General features: G+C 44.2%; 1 protein-coding gene across 1 annotated transcript in view; it reads right to left on the minus strand.

The window, feature by feature from the left end:
• CACNA2D3 (calcium voltage-gated channel auxiliary subunit alpha2delta 3) overlaps nt 1–22420 on the minus strand; it is an 842189-nt gene that overhangs the window by 82265 nt on the left and 737504 nt on the right. Inside the window, exons 28-29 of the mRNA XM_055342619.1 lie at nt 8648–8709; nt 7595–7639 (exon numbers count right to left, since the gene is read on the minus strand). Of these exons, the coding sequence (XP_055198594.1) occupies nt 7595–7639; nt 8648–8709 (107 nt within the window). The remainder of the gene's footprint in view (nt 1–7594; nt 7640–8647; nt 8710–22420) is intronic.

Consider the following 22420-nt stretch of genomic DNA (forward strand, 5'->3'; position numbering starts at 1 on the left):
CATACCGACTGCAACATTTAATTTGTAACATATCTTTACCCTGAGCTAAATTCCCCCTAGCTCCAGGCCACCGCATGGCTGTTTTCTGGGACGCTGACCTATCCGTGGAGTGGTTTTAGTTAGACACAAAAGTCCAGCAATGAGTTGGTCCGAAAGATTCATCCTTTATTACTAGGTAGTGGTGGAGAATCAGCAGAAAATTAAAAGCCTTGCTGTCACCTTTCATAAAAGAGTTGGCTGCTTTGGTGAGTAATAGGATTTGTCTCAATTATCCAGAGGAGCCAGAGTGAATGACTTAGGTAACCTGGTTCCACTCTATTTGAAGAAGCTCTTAGCTGTAAGGACACTACCTGGGCCCTGCTGGATGACAGTCTTGACCAACTTTCTCCACTTTTAGGAGACAGCATTATGAATGTAATCCCATAGAGCTGTGCTGTCTACTGTGGTAGCCACTAAGTACATGCAGGTTTAAATTCAATTTTATGTGAATTAAAATTCAATAAAATAAAAAAAAATCTAGTTCTTTAGATACACTAGTCACATTTCAAGTGCTCTGCTCTACCTTAAGCAGATGATTATATTTGTGGACATTCCTATCACTGCAGAAAGTTTTCTAGGACAGGATAGCAATGCTTTCAATTACATTGGTATTCCTATGAGTTTTAACCCAGTCTACACTGGGTCATGTTAGACAAATCCATATCTTTGCTTACTTCAATGTCATGAATCTCGTTTTGTAGATATAGACACTGAAGCAAAGGAAGGTTAACCTCCATTCAATCAATAAATACACAAATACAGAAGTGACCTCCACATTTGGATATTGACTAAATCCTCCCAGTTGTAGAAAGAATCAAAGTCATCACACCCACCTTCATCCCTAACTATAAAATCAGTTCCTACTCAAACATGCCTAGCCAATTAGTACCCTTGCCATTAGACCTGTATATTTGGTCATTATCTCTCTGTCTAATATTGTATATACCGGATAACATAAAGCAAGTACAAGGCAAATAGATTAAAAAGTCAACTGAAAATCTTGAGAAAGATTCCATGAAGTCCATGAAAGTGATGTTGGAGATCATCTCCAATCACAGGATAAGACCCTGGCCCATTAGGAATTCCCAGAGCAATCTCATAGAGTTGTGCTAGGCTATAGTCTAAACATAGACTAGTGATCCAGTCATGTGGATCAGATTAGTCAACATCCTACCAGAAATGATGGGAAGAGGAACAGGAGGGCCAGTCAAGGCTCCTGGAGTATTATATGCCTAAGCTTCCACTTTCTCCAAAAATACTTCAGATTTTGCTCCAACATAGTGGGCATGGTCTTCTAGGTAAGGATTAAGGAATATAGCATTTGTTTCTCTATACCGAGTACCAATTGGCATTTTACTTTTTGGGCTATGTTTCCATTTAACATGTTTTTTTAAAAAATTCACCTCTCCATTCCCTAACTCCCTCTTAAATTAGGATTCCATGACAGGAACTTGGTGGCAGAAGAGATGCTGTACCATGCTTATTTATGGGTAGTTTGAATTTCAAGTTTACACTGATTATAAAAAGACTTGGTTACCCTATCAAGCAAGAAGCAGATAACTGCCAGCATCGTGATTTACAAATCATTGAGAACACCAAGGTCAAAATCAAGGATGCTGTATCATTGATGGACATCTGGGTTACTGAATCTGAAAGTGTCATTTGGTTTTTCAAATGAGACTTTTGGCAATACTGTTTTGTTAGGTAAATTTAGTGACCCTGATGATTTCCTGAACAAACCTCCCTGCCAACAAGAGCTTGGATTAAATTACTGGCAAGTGCAGTGGAGGTGAGTAAGCCAATGGAGTTAGGTGAGCAGAATACACCGGGTTATGGGATGGTCTGGACAGAATTGCCAGATTCCAGTCTGATCAATTGTTTTATTTATCTCTCTTTACAACAAATACCATGCAGTTGTCTTCTCCATACTCTACCTCCCCTCCCAGTAAAAGAAAACAGAGGAGATATTTTCTCAGTTCCCTTCCTATGCCACTTTCTCCCCAAATTAAGTCAACCACCTTGGAAGATGTCCACTTACTGCCCTGTCCTAAGGGGGGACAGACAGGCAAAGGGGCTTGGAGGAGCTGTAAATTTTGATAGGTATTATAGATGCCTACTCCACAGCTACCCTTGATAACATAGGTAGGGATGAGGCTGTTTGAAAAAAATGCAAAGGCAGAGAGAACTTGATTAAAAAAAAAAATCTTTCTTCAACTATTGGGTAAATTCAAGATTGCTCAGAGAAGTTTGATTCCCATCCCTAAGGCAGATTGGGTAGATCTCTGAGGTTAGAGCCCACGGCCGGGCTGTGGGAATTGGGCAGTCACAGGTGGTAACAAGAGCCAGGGAGGGAAGGTACTTGGCAGTGAGAAACACAGCACGGGGCTTGTGTTACCAGGAAGGTGGTTTAGCTCCAAGACTGACATACCTGCTTCAGAATCAGAGGCTCTGACAATTGCTAACAGTGTGACCTTGAGCCAAGTCTTTTAACAGTGTCTCGGTTTTCTTCACTGAAACGTGCAGCTAGCAATAGCTCTGATAGGGTCATGAGGAAGATTCAATGGGTGGATGACTGCAGGGTGCTGAGCACAGTGTAAGGTGCACAGGGCATAGTAAGTCCTCAAAGAACCCGTGCTTACATCCACTCAGCAAACAATGTGCATTGAGCACCTACTATGTGCCATCTTTATAAATACCCTGATGCTACAAATTTAAAGTTCCTCGGAAAGGGACGTTGTTTCATAGTTCATAGCAAGAGATTGGGCAGACAGGTTGGCTGAACTTTTTTGCCTTCTATTTTGCCATTTCTTTCATGGGATGCCTTCTGTTTGTTTTGATTGGTGCAGGCTGAGGAATGATTTGAAACAAGTCACTTAGAAGCCCGGTATCATTCCACCTGTTGTTTTCACTTGTGAGGAGTGAGGGAGAGACAGAGATAGAATGGGGGAGGACTGGTTCTTCCAGTCCCAGGGTGGGGCCTGGGTCTCTGCACTGCAGGCACACAGGGTACCACCACCTTCCTACTTTCCTCCAGCTCTCACAACTTCAATCCTGATATTTGTGGAACAGATGGACCCTTACTTTACACCACATGATGTGTCCACTCATCATTGGTCAACTAGCATATCAAGGCACTGTCTTTGAGAAAATTTGTAGCAAAGTGATTATTTTGGCAAGAAGTGTGGTGCCCTTGCCCTCAATAGCTGTTGCACTGATGCTCAAACCCCCTCCTGACTGGGCTAAGTGGTTCCAGAGATGGAGGCACCAGGTTGCTTAGATTTAGCCCTCCCCTAGTGTATCCTTCAGATTCCAGAGGAAATGCCTATAAGGACTTACAAAGTCTAGTCATGGGGCACGTGGGTGGCTCAGTGGTTAAGCGTCTGCCTCTGGCTCAGATTGTGGTCCTGGGGTCCCGGGATCGAGTCCCACATCAGGCTCTCCGCATCAGGCTCCCCACATCAGGCTCCCTGCAGGAAGCCTGCTTCTCCCTCTGCCTATGTCTCTGCTTCTCTATGTCTCTCGTAGATAAATAAATAAAATCTTAAAACAAATAGACAAAGTCTAGTCATGATTATTAATCTCGATTCCTTTGGAACAAGTGAGGGCGGCAGCTGCAATTGAATATGAAGTTTTAGATACATTCATTGCCCTCAAACAGCTCCTCCAAATGCCCCCAGAGAAGAGAACTTCCTCATCTTCTGCTCTTTGCAAAATTGTGGTGCTCTCATCAGGAGATGCTGGCTGTTGGGAAGGTGAGCAGGAGAAGGAAATGAGAGTGAGAGACAATAGTGCTGTGGGCACGGCTTTCCTTCTCCACTTCCATCTGAATGCCAACCATGTGTCCGTAGATGCAGTGACCGTGGCCACCAACCTCAGTGCCTCACATGTAAGTGTTCTCTGTGAGAGAAGCTCTTCTCATGCTTCAAGTACTGTCTTCAATGTCATCTCCTTCTCCCTCTTCAGTTGACTTCCAAGTTGCCTCCCTAGGGAAGCCTTCCTGACTGTCCTGTGTTTGTTTAATTGTTTAATTCACAGCACTTATCACAGCTGATAACCACATACGCTTATCTCCCCAGCCAACTGGTTCGTTCCAGTAGGAAAGGAGCCATTTCTGACTCTACTTCGTTTCAAATCCCCAGGGGTCAGCAGCTAGCAGGCACATAAGGGCTCAGTAAACATGCTTTGAGGGAATAAGTGTCTTAAGTGTTGCCTCTGGAGCTCTGAAGTTGACTGGACAGAACGGAGTTCCTTAAAAGCCTTCAATCAGGCCCACTGCCAGGCCCCCCCAAGTCACATAGCTCAGGCACTGCCTGGGCCAACCCGAGATGTATACTCTTCAAGATGGGAAGACATCTGGCCATACTGACTCCACCCAGCAGCCCAGGGCACTCCAGCCAGGGCCCAGGGAATCCACTGATGGGGGACACAGAGGGGCTGGAATGGGTCCAACGCAAAGCATGTCTTATAAGTCTGAGGGAGTTGGGCCAGGTCTTCAGCACAGAGGAGAAGCCAGAGCATGTGAACTTAATGAGCCTTCACAGCTGTTTTTAATGGGGCCCTGATCACTGGAGGGCAGTTGGGGGAGAAGGTGGGACACGGTCTCAAAGGCTTAATTAAAAGTCATGAAAAGAAAATGACACACAGAAAGGGTGTGCTGAAAGGGTGGGAAGGGGCTTGGTTGGGAAGACAGGACTGGCATTTCCTTTTTTTTTTTTTTAAGATTTTATTTATTTATTCATGAGAAACAGAGAGAGAGGCAGAGACACAGACAGAGGGAGAAGCAGGCTCCATGCAGGGAGCCTGACATGGGACTCCATCCCGGGTCCCCAGGATCACACCCTGGGCTGAAGGTGGCGCTAAACCGCTGAGCCACCCGGGCTGCCCAGGACTCGCATTTTCATTTTAAACTATGTCAACCAGTTGCCTGAAGCCAAACTTAGAGTTGAAATGGGAAATGAACAATCATTTCACAGGGCAAAAGGAGAACATTTGAGCATCAGATCAAGCTCAGAAAATATAGCAAACTCAATGCTTAATTTTCCAAGCCTGTAAACTTTTCTGTGACATTTGTATGGGGGCTTATCCCAGTGATCACTGAAGATCATTCGGCAGTAAGGAGAGCATGCATTTTGTGCTTGCTATACCTGGGGGAGACTGCAGATGTGCCCAGAGTGCATATGCCATTGCTGTCTGAGATTCAGACCACTAACTCTGAGGGAAGAAAAAGTCTGCAGACATTTTTGGCTTATAGCTGACCTGTTTGCCAGGAGCTGTGCCATGCATTTTTAAATATATTATCTCATTCATTCCTCACCATTATCCTGTGAGGCAGATATTCTTAACCCCACAGAGATGTTCAGAAACTTGCTCAAGGTCATATGGCTGTCAGAGTCACAATTTGAAGCTAGTTATTCTAACTTCATATTCTGGTCCTTTAACCACCATGCTACATATCACCTGTAAAAATATTCATTGAACAACAAATATATACTGGTTGTTTCTAAGTGGCACCCATTTCCACTTCCTTTTATATGTGAGGATGTACAGAGGCAGTATGGATATAGGAAAGTTACTGCTTCTGGTTTTATTCATCAACTTGTTTAACCAGCTATTCATCTGTTTATCCATGCAACCACCTAGTAGCCAATCAACCAATCAACTATCCAAAAACATCATCCATCCCACCAGCCAACCAACCATCCACACTAACCCAACTAACCAATGAACTATCCTTAGATCTCTTGGTGTAAATTGGGATTAGTAGTTGTACCTATTATACAAGTGAGGGCTTAACACAGGGCTTCATGACACTGATTAATCAGTATTATCATTGGGCTGTGTGGTCTTCAGCTGAGTACTCCAATATGTAATCAATGTCTCAAAAGTAGAGAGGTTTGAGGCTGCTTGGCTGTTTTATGAATGGCATTCTCAAACTTACTGAAAAGGTTAATGATCATAACATGCTCTTTTCTAAGGGAAAATTATTTTTAATCTGGTGGTCTGAGAAAATTGGGCTTCTGCTAAAAAGCTCATTGGTTTTTATTCTTTGGATAGTGACTCATACAAAAATTACGATCTTTACGGACTGAGCATCTTGTGTTTTAACTTCATCCTGGACTCCCTTTTATATTTCTCTCCTTGTTTTTGCCTACTTTTTTTGAAATATATTTCTCATTTATTCTTTCTTTTTTTAAAGATTTATTTTAGAGAGAGAAAGCACGCACATGAGTGGGGAGAGGGGCAGAGAGAGAGAGAGAGAGAGAGAGAATCTCAACCAGACTCCCTGGTGAGTGCGGGGCCCAGTGCTGGGCTCCAACCCAGGACCCTGAGATCAAGACCTGAGCCAAAAATCAAGAGTTGGCCACTTAACCAACTAAGCAACCCAGGCACCCCTCTAATTTATGCTTTCTATGTTGAAACTAAATTTGGTTGGGATTTCTCAAATCCCTGTGGTAACCAGAAGGACAATAAACATGATTATTTATAAGTTCCAATTCATGTATTGACTAATGTTTTAACTAATGCAGAGAAAGAAAGGCTACCTGAGCCACCATGAAAGGCCCCTGCACACCTGCTTGCTCTGAATTGAGGGGCAGAGGATGTATGAGATTGAATACTGTGAAAACATAAATCCGATGGGTAGACTTAGGACAGTGGTACAGTTTTTTCTTCTATTGCTCATGTGTGGGATTCAAATTCCTCTTCCCAAAAGAGTGACAGAGTGGGAGAGAGATAAAAAGGAAGGGAGGGAAAGAGTAGAGTTCTGAGAGAGAGCATTACACCAGAATGAATAATTCTGGATTTTCAACTCCTCAGATTTTTAGCGCATTTATTACATGAAATTAAGCAAGTCATTCAATTTCTCTCATTTTCCATTTCCTTCTCTGCCAAACAGTATGAGCATTCCTATCCATTTCATTGGGTTGTTACCAGGATGAGAAGAGATAAAAGCTTTGAGAACTATAATGTGAACTTCAAAGGGCAGTAATTTGTATTATTTCTTATAAAATACCAAAATTCCAATAGTGCTGTCCATGGCATGATTTATTTATTTATTTTGAGATAGAGACAGAGAGAGAGAATGTGGGTGGAGGGGAGCAGGTAAGTGGAGGGGGAGGACTGAGGGAGAGAGAGAATCTCAAATAGACTCCCCACTGATCCTGAGATCATGACTTGAGCCAAAAATCAAGAGTCAGATGCCTAACTGACTGAGCCACCTTATGTGGGACATTTAAAGCACATTTTTCCAGCTCTCAGAAACTAGCTGATTAGGGAAGGAAGGAAGGAAGGAAGGAAGGAAGGAAGGAAGGAAGGAAGGGAGGAAGGAAGGGAGGGAAAGAGAGAGAGAGAAAGAAAGAAAGAAAGAAAGAAAGAAAGAAAGAAAGAAAGAAAGAAAGAAAGAAAGAAAGAGGCAAATTTCCTTGGGTTTTTGCAGCTCGGTCAGGAGCAATCTGTCAGACAAGGCTGTATTTACAGTGGCACTCCCTCTGTGAGAAGGCACCCCCTGTCAGGTCCCCTTGACCAGGGCAGAAATAGGGCCAGGGAGCTGTCTTACCTCATCATCACAGCTGATGGAGCATTTGCCATCCAGAGAGGCACACTGTGGGGTCAGGTGAAAGCAAGGGGAAATGCGTTACTTGGACATTCCAGCATCTGCTATGATTGCCACTTAATTATTCAAGGACAAGCTTTAAGAAGTCCTTGCCTTTTATGCAAATACCAAATTTCAACCAAAGGGAATGCTCCAAGATGTGTCTTGTCTGCCTTCCCCAGGATCAACACCAGTTCCAAAAAGTAATATAAAAGACAATTTATTGGGAGGTAACTGGTTCTTTTTCATTTTAATTTATGTTGTCTATTTTAATTTACATTGACATTCAATATTGATATCTTTTTAAGATCTCAAGTCTTTGAGTAATAAAAAGTATAACTGTGCTGTTACTTAATTTTAAATTAATAGATCCTAATGGCTTTTTTTTTAAAAAAAAAAAAACCTCTGTTTTCTTAGTCTATAGTTTCCTAATGTGTTAATTTAAGCATTTATTTAAGAAATACCATTCCAACAATTCGAATTGAGCAAAATTGCCATTTCTAACAAATTACTAAACAAATACCACTAAGACTGCTCAGTACAGAGAACACAGTACAAGGCAAGAAGGCTCCCAAATTCTCCAAGGCAGAAAAATCCTCTGGTCAAAGAGGGTAGATGCATGCTTAGTCAGATCTAGTTATGCAAAGGCCTTCTAAAGTGAAATAAAGAAATTCACAAATCAACAACCAGACATCACGAGATTAGAGAAAAGTCACTATGGAAAATCACAAAAGTCCCCAACAGGTAAAAGAAAAACTTCTCCTTTGGAAGGTCATTCTCTTGATTTCACAATTAAAACTGTTTATAGGAGCAAATTGCCTGCTTTCCCAGCATGTGGCGTCTAACATGCTGACAACCTTTTATTTTGCAGTGAAATGAAAGGTAATCTGAGCAGCCAGCAGTTCATTTTACAAACATTCATCGGAAATCTGGCACTTTTAGGCTCCGGGTACCCAAATGTGAACACCTGTATAATAACAGTGCCGCTAATGCTTCAATACACTGATTATAACTTACCTGTCTGCTGGCAGTCCAGAACTTCCTCTGGAAAAATTCAAGTTTCATCTGAATGCCTACAGCTGGGACAAATTATAAATAAAACAAGGCATTAGAGATTCCTTCACACAATTATTTAAGATTATCATTGAAAATCATCTGTCACGGCAAGAAGCTGATGCAAGCATATCAGATAAGAACGCTTAAAAACTAAACTTACAGTGAAGTCTACAACCACGACATTTTATCTTTCAGGTAAGGAATTCTCAAGGTTAATTATACTCACAGAACTTTTGACATAGAGCAAAGTGAGCACAGTGCAGGTGACTCTTTGGAGCCATGTGACCTGTGTTTCTAAAACTCATACACTTGTGGTCACTCCCCTCCCCAACCCAGGCTAAAAACAGGAATGAAGAAAAGACAGCAAATTTAGAAAACCACTGCATCTTCAGAGTTCTTGTTACAGTTATTACCGTATGAACTTGCATGTCTAAAATGTATACCATGCATGTGTTTTTGAGATATAACATTTGGAAAGCACTTGTCATGAGGCTGGTGTTTGGAAGTGAGTCACTTTACTATGATGTGACTTAGTTAAACTGGCCCCCAGTATCCACATCTCAATGATGATGATTTTCCCTCCCCAGGAACTTTGAGGGAATTATGCAGTTCTGTTTGGCCATGAAAGGATCCCTCCAGCAACAGTTCCTCTAGTGACGAAAACATACAGAAAGAAGAAGTTAAGAAAGTGACTTGAAATTTTGGGACGTAGCATTTGGTGGAACCTTAGAACGAGGACACGAACAAGCTCATGCTGTTTCTCTCTGTGAAGCCAAAATGATGTAATGCTTGAAACCATTTCGGAAAGTGCTCAAGGCAGAGCAAAAAGCTCATCACATGGTGAGAAGATGTTAGAGGAGTCTGGAAAGACAGAGTGAGATTCTGGGCTGGAAACCCTGGACCCCACACGGGACGCCATTTATCCCAGGGCAGTTTTGCAAACCTCAGTCCGTTGCACACAACCTCACCAATTTTGGCCACATCTGCACACCACCAGTATTGTTAGCTATCTTTCCACACTTTTTCTTTTACTTAAATACCTAAAGTAACTTCAACTGAAATAATAATTCCCACCAAAGGAAATACACAATTATGAAAAAAAAAAGTTCACTCAAGACTCTTAAGATCTTGCATGTCGCCATGTTTGATCCCCCACTCAGGTAATCATTGCCATGCTGACTTCAGGAAGTGGAAGATTCCTAGAGGCTGTTACTCTTAAAACTGTCAAGTGCATTCCTCCTTCCTAGAAGAATTATTGAAGCAAGCCCTGAGATTCAAGGTTGACTGGGGTATGTACACTGGGAGGGACTCATCTTCTACCTTTGGACTCAGCATGTCAAACCCTAGGATAGGGCTAGACCTAAGCCTGGCTGCCATATGCAGGATTGGAAGTCTCTGAAATGCACCATTTCAGCACTCTGGATTCGTCCTGCTTTGCTCAAAGTGTCCTCCATCCTCCAGATCATAAGCTCTCCAAGGGCAGGCACCTGTTCTTCCTCCTCACTGGATCCCTGCCCCCAGCAAGATGCTGAGCACACAGACGGCCCATCGGTAAATGCTTGCTTTTAAGAAAACTTTCAGGTCATATTACAGTCAGTAGTTCTAGAGAAAGAGGAGTAACATAAACATGAACTATAATCACCCCCAAATAGAAGTTTTTCAGGGCCAACTCTCCACATATAAGAGCCACCTGGGGAACTTTAAGAAAAAGTACTGATGCCTGGTTGCCTTCCCCCTCCACACCTAGACCATTTAAATCAGAACTTCTGGGAGTGGTGTCTAGGCACAGGGAGTTGAAAAATAGCCCCCAGTGAATCTAATGCGCAGCCAGGGTTGAGCATGGCTGTTCCAAAGGCCCTGGTTAACTGGCTGTCGAGGCCCTGCCACAACATGGCCCTCTTTGTCAGACTATGACACAAGCTGCTCTTCCTAGCCCTGGAGAAAATTTCAGAGATTACCTGAAGGAACCTGATTTTGGAGGCTGAAGGCTGTTTGCTATGGATTCAAATACTTCTTATCTTCCAAAACAACTGACAGGCTGTATCCTTGTTGGGGATGAGCCAATGGGGGAAGCAACAGACCAGGGTGTAGGCTGGGTTTTGCTCAGATCCCCCAGCCGGCAGAGGTGAGAGCCTTCCCTCAAGAAGTGGCTTGGAATGAATATCTCTGGTTCTACCAAAGACAGGGAGGGATGGCAAAAAGCTGACTTCAGGACAGAGGGCCTCAAGTTGTTGTGACATCCACTCATTGGTATCTAGGAGGAGGGTGGAAATGAGCTTGTCTCTCGTCTTTTGTGTATTTTCTCTGTGCAGCTTCCCCCCTACATTGTTCCCCAGCCAGTTCTTCCCAGGGTGGCAGTCAGAGTAACTCTAAGGGCACTTCTGAGGGACATGGTCAACAGCCATGGCAGGCTTCCAGGTGCTAAAGGATAAAGCAGAGGGTTTCCTGAAAGCGTCACCCCACAGTGGCCTTTCCACGGTGTTTCTTCTTCCAACAGCCCAGAGTTGCCCCTGGCCCACCTATCATTACCTGAGTTCCCCATCAGCAGCCCATGCCCTTTCTGAGAACCCCTTCCATTCTTTGATGGAGAACTCCCACCCCCCAATTTTTACCTCCCTAATGAAGCTTGCTGCTCCCTCCTGGGTGTTTATCCATCTCACATTCCTGAAGCCTGCTATCATCTGCCCCTTTCAGCTTGTACCCCAGCTCCTCAGAGCGCTTTAATCTTTCCTCCTGAGTCAGCCCCTCTGTCCCATTAATCATGCGGGCTGCTTCTCTCTGATCCCCCTCCAGCAGGCTGCGTCCCCTCCCTGCTCCTGATGCCCTAAACTAGACACGGCTTTCCTCGCTCCTCACTCACCCCCATATGGGCTGTGAGGTTGATGCCACAGGGCTTCCTGACAGTCCTGACTGCCTCGTCTGCTTGGTTTTGCCCTGGCTGTGTTTTTGCAGGCAGCCCCTCCCACCCCTCCGCCCCTCCCAGCAACCCTGGCCCCTGGGTCTCCGTAGCACATCTGAGTTTGTAGCATTTTCACCTACAAGCTAACATACTTCTCTGTGATGAGGAGGATCACAAGCTCATTGGGAAGTCAACTTCATGACCATTGGTTCAGTGGCCTTCCCTATGTCAAGCTCTCCATTGAGTACTGAGGGGAATGAGAACACACTCCCATGATGTCTAGCTGGGGAGTAGCCACATGGTAAACTCAATGTCAGAGGCTTCAGAGAGGACTGTGGAGCACAGAGGATGGAGTGGCTTTGGCTTGGCAGAAGCTTTGTGTAAGATTATACCCAAGGACCCCACTGGCAGGAAAAGTAAGAACAGAGGAAAGAAGGTAATCCAAGTCCAGAAATAGCACAGGCGAAATGATGCAGCTTTTTAAAAGACCATCGTGTCTTCTGAAGAGTATCCTGTAGGCCCTTGGGATACTGAATCATTGCAACAGAGGCTGAAGGTGCCCACATAGCCTAAAATACTTATTATTTGGCCCTTTACTGAAAAAGTTTGTGGACACTTGCTATTGGGTCTGAGGAGCCATTTCGGGTTCAGTAGAGAAATGGCAGGACCTCAGATCTATATTGTAGAAGATCCACGATGGAAGCCTTGAAGAAGAAGAAGGCAAAGGGCCCAGACAGTGGAGACCAGAATGAGAGGAGTTAAGCAGCCACAGCCACTTGGTACATTTGGCTAATGATTTCTTGAGCATGAAAATGATTTAAAGTGGGAAAAACACACCGGAAAAAAAAAATCAGAATAAAAACTGCCTCCCCCCCCAAAAAAACAAACAAAAATGCTTCAGGAGCATCCTCTGGCCAAGAAAACAAATATGAGCTTCCACAGATTCCTTTCACTATTTTCCTTTATTTTTGTTTCACATGTTTTTTTTTTCTTTTTTCAACTTTTATCAGAAAAAAGTCATTATTATTACTTCACCAAGTCCCTTTCTCTTCCCCCACCTCCTACATATTCCCAAATGGAACCTGAGATATTTGTCATGCCTGTCTGTTTTGTTCTTTCAACAACATTTTAAGCCATACCAGTATATTCTGATTCAAGTCAATCTTGCTAATTTAATAAGGAAAACAAGGACAGAAAATGCTTTAGTGAAACCCAAGTCCCAAAGAGAATGCAGAAAATAAAAACACCATTCCTGGGGTTTAAAATTTTTTAGACAGTCCAGAAAATCATCAACATATTTCTCCTGGAGTTCATGGTGCTCTTCACTTCCATCTGATTACAAATGCTCTCAGACTCCTACTGGGGGCTTTTATGGAGAGGAGAGAAGAAGAGCCCCCCTTTCCATAATAGCATCTCACTCCCCTTCCAGGAGTGGAACAGACCCAGAAAAATGTATCCTTCCCAAAGTGCTGGTATTGTGTGAGCCTCCAGGACAGTGACCCTGAGATACTGGGATGGTCTTTGGAAAACCAGCAAAACAACAAAATCCTCGTTACGAGAACTGCCATCCCCAAGTGCCCCAGAGCCTCTCACAGAAAATATTCAGGCATCTGGAGCACTGACATCACTTTGGGTTTGAATTGTTCAGGTTACCGTTCCTGTAACTCTCCTCAGTACTCAAGGAAGGCCTCAGTACAGATTTTCAGCTCAGCAGAGCAGACCACATACCTTCAATGAAATAGGTTCCAGGCTTCTTCTTTCCCCAACTTTCTAACTTCCTTACAACCTACTCCCCCCTCCTTTTCTTCCTCCATGTTTATCAGAAACCCAGGATGTGCTAGGTGGTGGGTCTACTGAGATGAAGTCATGACAGCCCGGCATGGGAACCTGAAGAGAGCAATCAAATTGCTGAAAAGAGGATAGCACTTCAGGATTCCCAGAGTGGATGTAGGTGAGCACAGAGCATCATCCACCTAACATCCAGCCATTAACGTCCAGCAGGATGTCAATGACTACTGTGCTTGAATTGGGATGAACAGCTGACCGCAAATGCTATAGTTCTGTCCTGTTCAAGTTAGTGGCCACCAGCTATGTGTGGCTATTTAAATTAAAATAGAATAAAATTAATAATTCAGTTCCATAGTTGTACTAGCCACATTTTAAGTGTTCAATAGCCACATGGTGCTAGTGGCCACTGTACTGGATCATGCAGATCTAGAACATTCCTATTATCACAGAGGGTCCTATTGGACAGAGATCAGTGATAACAGGAACAATCACAGAGAAGAACTGAGTATTGGCATTCTTTAAGGATCAATGGTAAAGTTCTCCACAGACCTGTCCACACTACCCACTCCCTGGAGGTGCAAAAAATAAGGATGACTTAGGTACAGGGGATTTAGATCAGATAGAACTGCCAATGTGAGAAGACCTGGATTTGCAAAGGGAAGTTGGTAATTAGTTTGAGAGAAACCCAAAGAAATCAATGCAATATGCTCAATGTGGCTACCACCCCCAAGATTTATTTATTTTGCTTTATAAAATTTGAGAATACAAATTACATTTCCAGTGCTATTATATTCAAATGCATTCAAGATGAAATCATGCATGCATCTCATATCAGGTTAATAGACATGCATTCAAGTGTAATCCGAGACTCACCAAAGAACAATGTTACATGTAAAATTAGAAATAAAATAACTTTTTCATATTGTATTCATTTAGAAATAATTTTCTGTGGGCTTGGCCTCAACTTGCAACATACCCCTAGGAGCACAAATCCGGTTTGTAAAATGGTGTTCACCATGCCTGGCACGCAAGCTCACACAAACACCCTTACTTCCATTTGCCCAATCCTCCAGTCATACAATATATTCACATACGCTTTGAGAGCTCATCCAGGAGACAGAAAAACAATCTAGCCACCACCAATAAATTATAACCAGGAAAATTTTTACCAAGAAAACTGGATGTGAATCCTGTTTCTAAGATGGCTAAGGATGTGTGCAAAGGATGTATTACTTCACCTCTCTGTCCCTGCAAAGAGAGTCATACTAGCTTTAGCTTCTGAGCAGAACTTTAGTGGGCTGGGGAAAAATGGCACAAAGTACAATGGTGTGCATTAGAACACTCTAAAGGCTTGATGGTGTTGTCAACATTCCTGCTATGATTTGTTCATAGAGTTTTTATCCTTTATTCTTGCTGTTCAATACCATATACAATCTTTCCTGCCAGGATATTGAGACTGAACAAAAATTTCATCCATGATGAATCCACACTGTTCACTGCTAGCAATGTCTATGGTGTAATATTGGTGGATAAACGCCTAACTAAATTATGATACCAAAGAAGAGGGATAGAGACTATATGAGCACTGGCAAGATGAAGCAACATACAGAAAGTGATCATTCTCTTTCAGTTGAGCAAGCTTTTAGAATGGAGTCTTCCCCCTCGGGATTAAGGAATGCTGTGCCCCACTGTTCAAACACTACCACATGCCTCTTCTGGAATTGTGATCATTTATGCACACTCGAGACAAGGCTAGACAGGTCTGCATACAGAATCCAAGAGGGTTACTGTTCTGAAACTGGCACCATCAGCTCCAGGTGCTCGTCAGCCAGGGTACTATCAAAGCTTCTCATTTGACTGGTCACTGCTGGGAGCAGGTGACCATTATTTCAGCCTGGTGCTTGGGCAGAGAAAGGTTCCAGAGTGACCTTCAGTCAGGGTGGCCCACAAACAGGAGCATTTTCTAATAGATTCCAATCCACGGGTTGGGATATGGTAAAACAAAACAAAACAAAACAAAACAAACCCTGCATCTTTATAAGAGAAAATAAAACTCTAATGAGTTGATAAATAAAATATCTGCTAAGAATATCCCACGTATTTCATGACTTAAGATTGGGACAAGATTTCTGACAACCTAAATTCTACAAATAAAAGCTGGCCATACGTTTGTTACCTCATCCAGAAAATGAGCTACTACTGGTCATATTTCTCAAGCAGGGTACTGGCTATTTTTACTCAGCTGGCTTAATATCTCCCATCCTGTCCTCATCCCCCCTTTGACAGAGCCCCTGAATTTTCATTCCTTTGTGTACAATGGCAATGATCGCTAGCGGTGATAGTAACAAGGCCTGGCACATTTGGATTCCAACTTGCCTTAATTAACGGTCAACTGGAATAGCTGTGAGCCAGGCCACATTTGTTTAAATGTTTTCCTCTGTTTGTTTTCAACATAGTTAATTGCAAGTTGAACTAACAATGAATCTGAATGTCACTTTTCGGGGAATATTTCATGATCAACTAGGGGTTTGGAATAAGGCCACTGTTCTGGGGTGTTGAGGAAAAGAATTCTAACCTTCCTTACATCAAATACAAGCCCATTCCAGAGGTCTGCTAATGTCCAGGATAAATGACTTACCACATGAATAACAATTTAAAACCGTAATGTGAATTATGACATAACTCATCTGTTAAATATTTCATGTGAAGATTTTAATGAATTGCATGATGGAATGTTGGACAAAAAAGACAAGTGAAATCCTGGGACTAATTTGGGTGAAACTGAGAACAGAGTATCCTCGCGATGAGGGGGAAGGAAAGGCAGCTGCACTCATGTCCCCCTGAGTGTCAGACTGGCAAGTCCAAAGGCTTTCTTAAAAGATTATAAGGGAGAGAGAGCGATCAGCAACAACTGTTTGAAAAATATTTAGATCAAAGCAATATTCGTTTATTATAATCTTGGTAAAGCCTGAACATTAATCTCTAAGGTATGGTATTATTTCAAATATTGGGGGTGGGGGGACATCCTCACAGCAGCCGACACACCTTGTATCTTAGCCTATGCCAAGTGAAGAAATACAATGATAAAAGGGGAGGAGGTGTTTTAAATATACACCCCCCCCCCACTGAGTGCATATTTCACTTCTGAAGTATTCCTTGTGGTACATGGTGGGGGAGAGTAGACTGTCTTATACATGCTTTTAAGTAATGAAGAGCTACACGATGGATGTCTGTGGTAAGAGAGAGGGAGTGGAAACAGGACTCATCACTTGATTGACAACTCGATAGCAAAAGATTTTCCTTGAAGACTCCTAGCTGTGGAGGCCTATTTTAATCTGCCACCATCCCCACCCAGTCTGCGACTGGCTTCTGGGAACGTGTGTAGGAAGGCCTGATCATTGGCCCGCATATTTCTCCGGTAATCGCTTTGGTTTTGTCCTGCCAGAACTTCTCGGGAGCAGTCACCTCTGGTAGAGTGTAATAAGTGACAATTATGAATGTTTCCTCCATTTGGATTCTAATTACTTGACAGAATCAACGCTGAAAAGAATTAGCGGGGCCGTGGGATGGAATAATAATTTTCTTTTCACTCCTGAGGTAATCTGGAAGCATTTTTCCAGACTTCATCTAAAGAACCCTATATTCCCTCAGCTTTCTGAGGCCATGGGAGCTGGCATCAAGTATTTTTTGTCACATCGTTTTATGCTCACAAACCTCTTCAAATAATATTATTTCAATAAAGTTTTTCAGCCAATACATTTCTAGAGTCAATTCCCATCTTTTCAACCTTTTGGAATAAAACATTTAAGCCTCAGGCTTCATTGTATTTTAATCAGGGTTACACAAATCAATGTCCATTAAGAAAATTATAAGCTTCCAAATTATAGCTCCCCAGTTAATAATTTCTTATTAGGTCACCACCTAATAACAGTTACCAAAGAGATTTTAACAAAATCAGGGGTCAGATTTCCAAACATTTCAAAACCCATAATAGAATGGTCACATTTAGTTGCCAAACACCTCTGAGTTGGATGTTTGTGACTATACTTAATGCAAAGCAGCACTAAAATATCCACGTGGGTGGCTCACAGGGCTGGAGGGATGCATCCAGCTCCTCTGATTCTTTAGCTCATGTTCCAGGGCACAGAGAAGGAAGGGGACTTTTGCAAGAGCACCCAGCTCATTCGAGGGAGCCTGAGTCAATTCCAGAGCTCCTCACCTCAGATCTTTCCAGGGCTGGGTGGGAACTGCAGGGAGTGACATAAAGGGAGCAGCTCAGCTCAGCTGACGCCTTGTGGGAACACAGTTTGGATGCTACAAGTTATTCTGATGCTTGCAAGAGAAGCTGAGAAATCTAGATTTCATATGCAGACAATTCATTGAAAAATTCACAGCACTCCCGTAGTGTTGCCAGATAAAATACTTCTGATTTGCTAAATCTGGCAACCCTATACTGAGGGTCACACGCCCCAGCCCGGGCAATGACCTGGGGTGACCTCTGTTGCAAGCTGAGTAGAGAGCACTGAGGTAGCTTGTGTCCCCTAACAAAGTATCAGGACTGGGAACCCAGGCTGCCTCCATCAACATGACCTTTGTGACTTTGCTATTTGTTCCAGAAAATTCTTGCCCAGAAATACAAGGCTGTAAACAAGTAAAAATACCTCATGATTTACTTGAGAATCTTCTCCCAAAGCAATTTTTTTCTGAACAACAGACTATTCAGGCCAATATGGAAAGTGCTCATTTATCAAACCAAGACTTGAGAGGTCCACTATTCTTAAAGTAGTCCGATCCCCAGATCCCCACACGGAGAGACCCACCAGACCCCAGAACCCTAGCAATATCTACTGACCCTCCCTTTCTAGGAAATACTTAGACCCTGGCAGGGTGGTGTTCTCCTTCACGGCAGGAGGGAACAATCCTGACCTTGCTTGGTCTACAGAATTTTCTAATGGTTTTCTTGTCAACAAGAAATGCTTCTTCAAAGCACTTAACAATACTTGGCATTAAATTATATTATTATTATTTATTATGATTCATTCCCACCTGACTAGGGGTAAGCCCTTTGAGGGGCAGAGAATGTTTACACCTGCATTCCCTGAATCTAGAAAAAGTGCCCAGCACAGGCAGGCATTTGTGAATACATGTGGAATAAATGACTGGACAGTTGGATGTGGTGCTGATGCTGATGTCAGCTGTTCCTAGACAGTTTTCTCTCTATTTTGCTATTCAGGTGGCTTGCATATTGTCCTGAGGGAAACTGAGGGCCTTGGAAAGGTTTTCAGTGAGGCACAGGTGTGAGATGAGAACAAATCTTGCAAATATCTGTAGGAAAAGGTGGGGCTGCATGGTTTGTGTGGGGAGATGAGGGATGATGGAATTGCACTGAGCAAGGGGCACCAGGGATGGAGCAGAGAGGTGTGCTCTTGCTGCTAGGCGCTCCTGACCAAGTGAAGCCCGGGATCTGAGCCTTTCCATTGGTACATTAATCTCCTCTACACTTTGCCAGATACCACCTATCCCTCAACCTCAGGGCTCTGTCATTTTAGCTTAGTAAATTTCAACATGCTGCAATTTTGTTTGCATGTGAATTATTTCATGAAACATGGTTCCCTGCTCGCTAGACATGTCTTGGAATTATGTACAATATATTCCATGATGGGAATTATTTTATAAATTGGATCATAGGAATTATATCACATAGTAATAGTAACGTTAATAATATCAATAATTCATAGTATTTATCAAGCCTCCTACTGTGTGCCAGGTATGCCCTAAGAGTTTAAGATACCATGAGCCAATCCTCCAAATACTGTGCCAGGTGGGCAGTACTCCTAGCCACACTCTTTATATATAAGAAGCCTGATGATCAGAGACTTAAGTTATAGGCCTAAGGTCTCCCTATCAGGAAGTGATCTTCACCTTTGTTTTCATCTCACAGAACAAAGTCAAAGAGGTTTTCTCAACTGTGAGTTCGAACATGCCCTCGTGGGGTTGCTTTTCTATTTTGCAGATAAAATACAGACTGGAGGTCTCAAGTTAAGTCACACATCATTCTCTATTTAAACAATCCAGAATATTTGCACCAATTATCAACATATTCAAATTGGTTCTGTCTTTTCCAGATATTAATGACCAATTAGTTTAGGGGATTGGCTCATTACTTTAAGACAAGTCTGAAAACACATTGCTTGCTCTGCAGGGGACAGTTAGTGAGGTATTCAATAAAGAGTCAGGACCCAAGGATGAGTAGAAATTTATGAGGACCTAGGGACCAGGTGAAGAGGGAGGGTGGAGAGAGCACTTTAGGCCACCTGCCACATCTCAAGCTGCATCCTAGAACTCCAGGAGACCACCTGTGTTGCCAGTGCAAGCGAAGAGGCCGAACTTGCCTAGTCTTTATGAGACAGCGACTGGCACTCAATGAGGAGGTTCAAACAAAAACTGGTGATTATTCTGGGGATAGAGCATCACAAGCACAACTGCCCTCTTCATGGTGGGTCAATAAGACCATCCTTCTCACTCGGTATCCAGTGTCAGAGGTCATCTGACATGAGAAGGACAATAAATGGAAAGTCAAAGGAAGACCCCATACTTAGGAGCATGCTCATGCAGCAAGGTAGCCTGGGAAAGCGGCTCCCTCTGGCCACGTAGGGACCGATTCCATGTTCAGACACCTGGGTGGCAGATGTGTCTGGCTATATCAGACCTGGCCCAAGGCAGATATGCTTGCAGAACAGCTGCACGCAAGGTGATTATGAGCAGGAGGGGAGCAGAGAGTGAGAAGGCAGACGGCATTCTGGAGTAACAGAGCACTGTTTCCCCTCCAACCTCTTGGAATGTCAGGATCTTGGAATATTTGGAAAACAGCCTTACAGTGAAGGATACCAGTTTTGTTCCATAAGCTAATCAGGGGGATGTTGAGGATGGAAAAGCCATCTTCCGTCATTAAGGGATTGCTCCCAAACACGTGTCTGGATCCACCTGAGTCTGTCATCTGGGCTCCCGAACAGGCTTTCAGAATAGGCTGTCCTGGTCAGATCCCTGTACTGGCAAGGGTGGGCTGGAGGGGCTGGGGGTGGGGGCAGGCACCTCCTTTTTTGACTTGGGAGGGAAGTGCAAATCTTTCTCAGCAGGGCCCACACCCAAGCCCTCTCTGACTACGGAGGCCTCCCCTCCATGGTGAGCCAGGCCGCCTCGCCCACCTTCCCTCAACACAGACCTTATCCATTCCACAAAGGTTCCATTAGTACCCAGTATTTTTTTCAGTCAAAACTGAATGAATGAATGAATGAACAAGCAAATATACTATATTCCAGACACTAGGCAGTTAATCAGTTGCTTTTCATGCTTTCTTTGAGGGATAACAGTTTGAAACACAGTTGTTACCAACATTCTTCCCAGTTTCCTGGCACCCCCTGGCTCTTCTCATTCCCTCAGCTAAAGCATTCCAGGCTTCCGGCCTCAGGGGAGGGATGGAGGAACTCAGAGAACAAAGGAGAAAATTCTAGATTTTGACTGTCAAAACTGGAGGCCCTCAGGGAATCTCAGGGCAGGAGGGCCTACTAGGGGAAATGCCTGGGCCCGCGCCTCTCCTTTCCTCCCTGCCCCCAGCCCCCTTAAACAGACCTCTTAGGAAAGATGACCTGACTGGAAAGGGAAGAGAATCCAAGGTCCCAGCCGGTGACCTGAAGGAAAGACCTGAACCGTGATGTCCCTGCTGATCTTTTCCTTCCTTTCCCCTGCCCTGGTCCTAAAGCCCAGGGGGCTCTCCCAGCAGAGGCAAGCGCTCCCCTCCGCACACACTCCTCTCCTGAGTTGACCTGGTAAGTGGAGGACACAGGAGCTGGGTCTCCTCCAGCCCTCCTGCTGCTGCTGGAAACGGGAGGTCTGGGCAGAGGCCACAGAGAACCCAGGATGAGGCTCCCTGTGGGCTGGTCTCCACTGGGCCCAGGGAGCTGCCCAACTCCGGGGGATGGGATGAGGCGGGGCAGTATCACTGACCTGTGCCCAGGCCAAGATGACAGAGGACCTGAGAGCAAATGCCTCCATGATGCCACGAGGAAGTGTGTCCCCCACCCTTCAGCCTCAGGTGAGCCCTGGGGGAGGGCGGGGAGAGAGGAGATCCACTAGAAACCCTCCTGCGGGGGAACTGAGGCATCCCTCCAGATAAAGCTGCAAGGCTGACCCATCTGAAAGGTCCGGCTGAAATTCACAGCCGATTCCTTGTTCACTCAAGAGCGCAAACAGGGACCCCTGGGTGGCGCAGCAGTTTAGCACCTGCCTTTGGCCCAGGGCGCGATCCTGGAGACCCGGGATCGAATCCCACGTCGGGCTCCCGGTGCATGGAGCCTGCTTCTCCCTCTGCCTATGTCTCTGCCTCTCTCTCTCTCTCTATCATAAATAAATAAATAAAAATTAAAAAAAAAAAAAGAGCGCAAACAACAGAAGCCGGGGACCTCAGGAGTGGCTTTTCCCCAAGCCCACCCAGGATGGAGCCTGGCCCCTCTCACAGAGTTCTGCACCTGTATTGGTGGCATGGGGAGGTGTTGCAGCCACCCTGAACTTCCCAGCAGCTTTCCCCACACACAAGGGAAGCAAGGGGCACAGCAGCTTCATCTCTACCTACCTCCCTGGCTCAGTGGAAACTGGACCTTTTGATCTGGATAAAAGTCTTCCAATGGAAGGATTATGGATGTTCCCTTCACAGAACAGGTCTGCTTTGGGAGAATAGGGTCTTCTGAGGGCCCTGCTGTAATAGACAGAGCCTCTAACCTCCCCTCTGTGCAGGCCACTGGCCTACCTTGTGCTGGGACCTCAGCGCTGCCTCATGGCCCCGGCCCCCTCCCATCTGTCTGTATTGGGGGTGGGCTAATTCCTGAGTCCTCCTTCTATAGGGGAGAAGCTTCAGCAATGTGATGAGGCTCCAGAGTTCTGATGCTTCCTTAGCTGCCATCTGTGTCTGTTTCCTTATACTTGCATCCAGATTGGGAAATAACAGATGAACTTGGGTCTGAATCCTGCCTGTCTCCTATACAGGCAGGGCA

The sequence above is a fragment of the Nyctereutes procyonoides genome, unplaced genomic scaffold, assembly GCF_905146905.1.
Source record: "Nyctereutes procyonoides isolate TBG_1078 unplaced genomic scaffold, NYPRO_anot_genome, whole genome shotgun sequence".
NCBI lineage: Eukaryota > Metazoa > Chordata > Mammalia > Carnivora > Canidae > Nyctereutes > Nyctereutes procyonoides.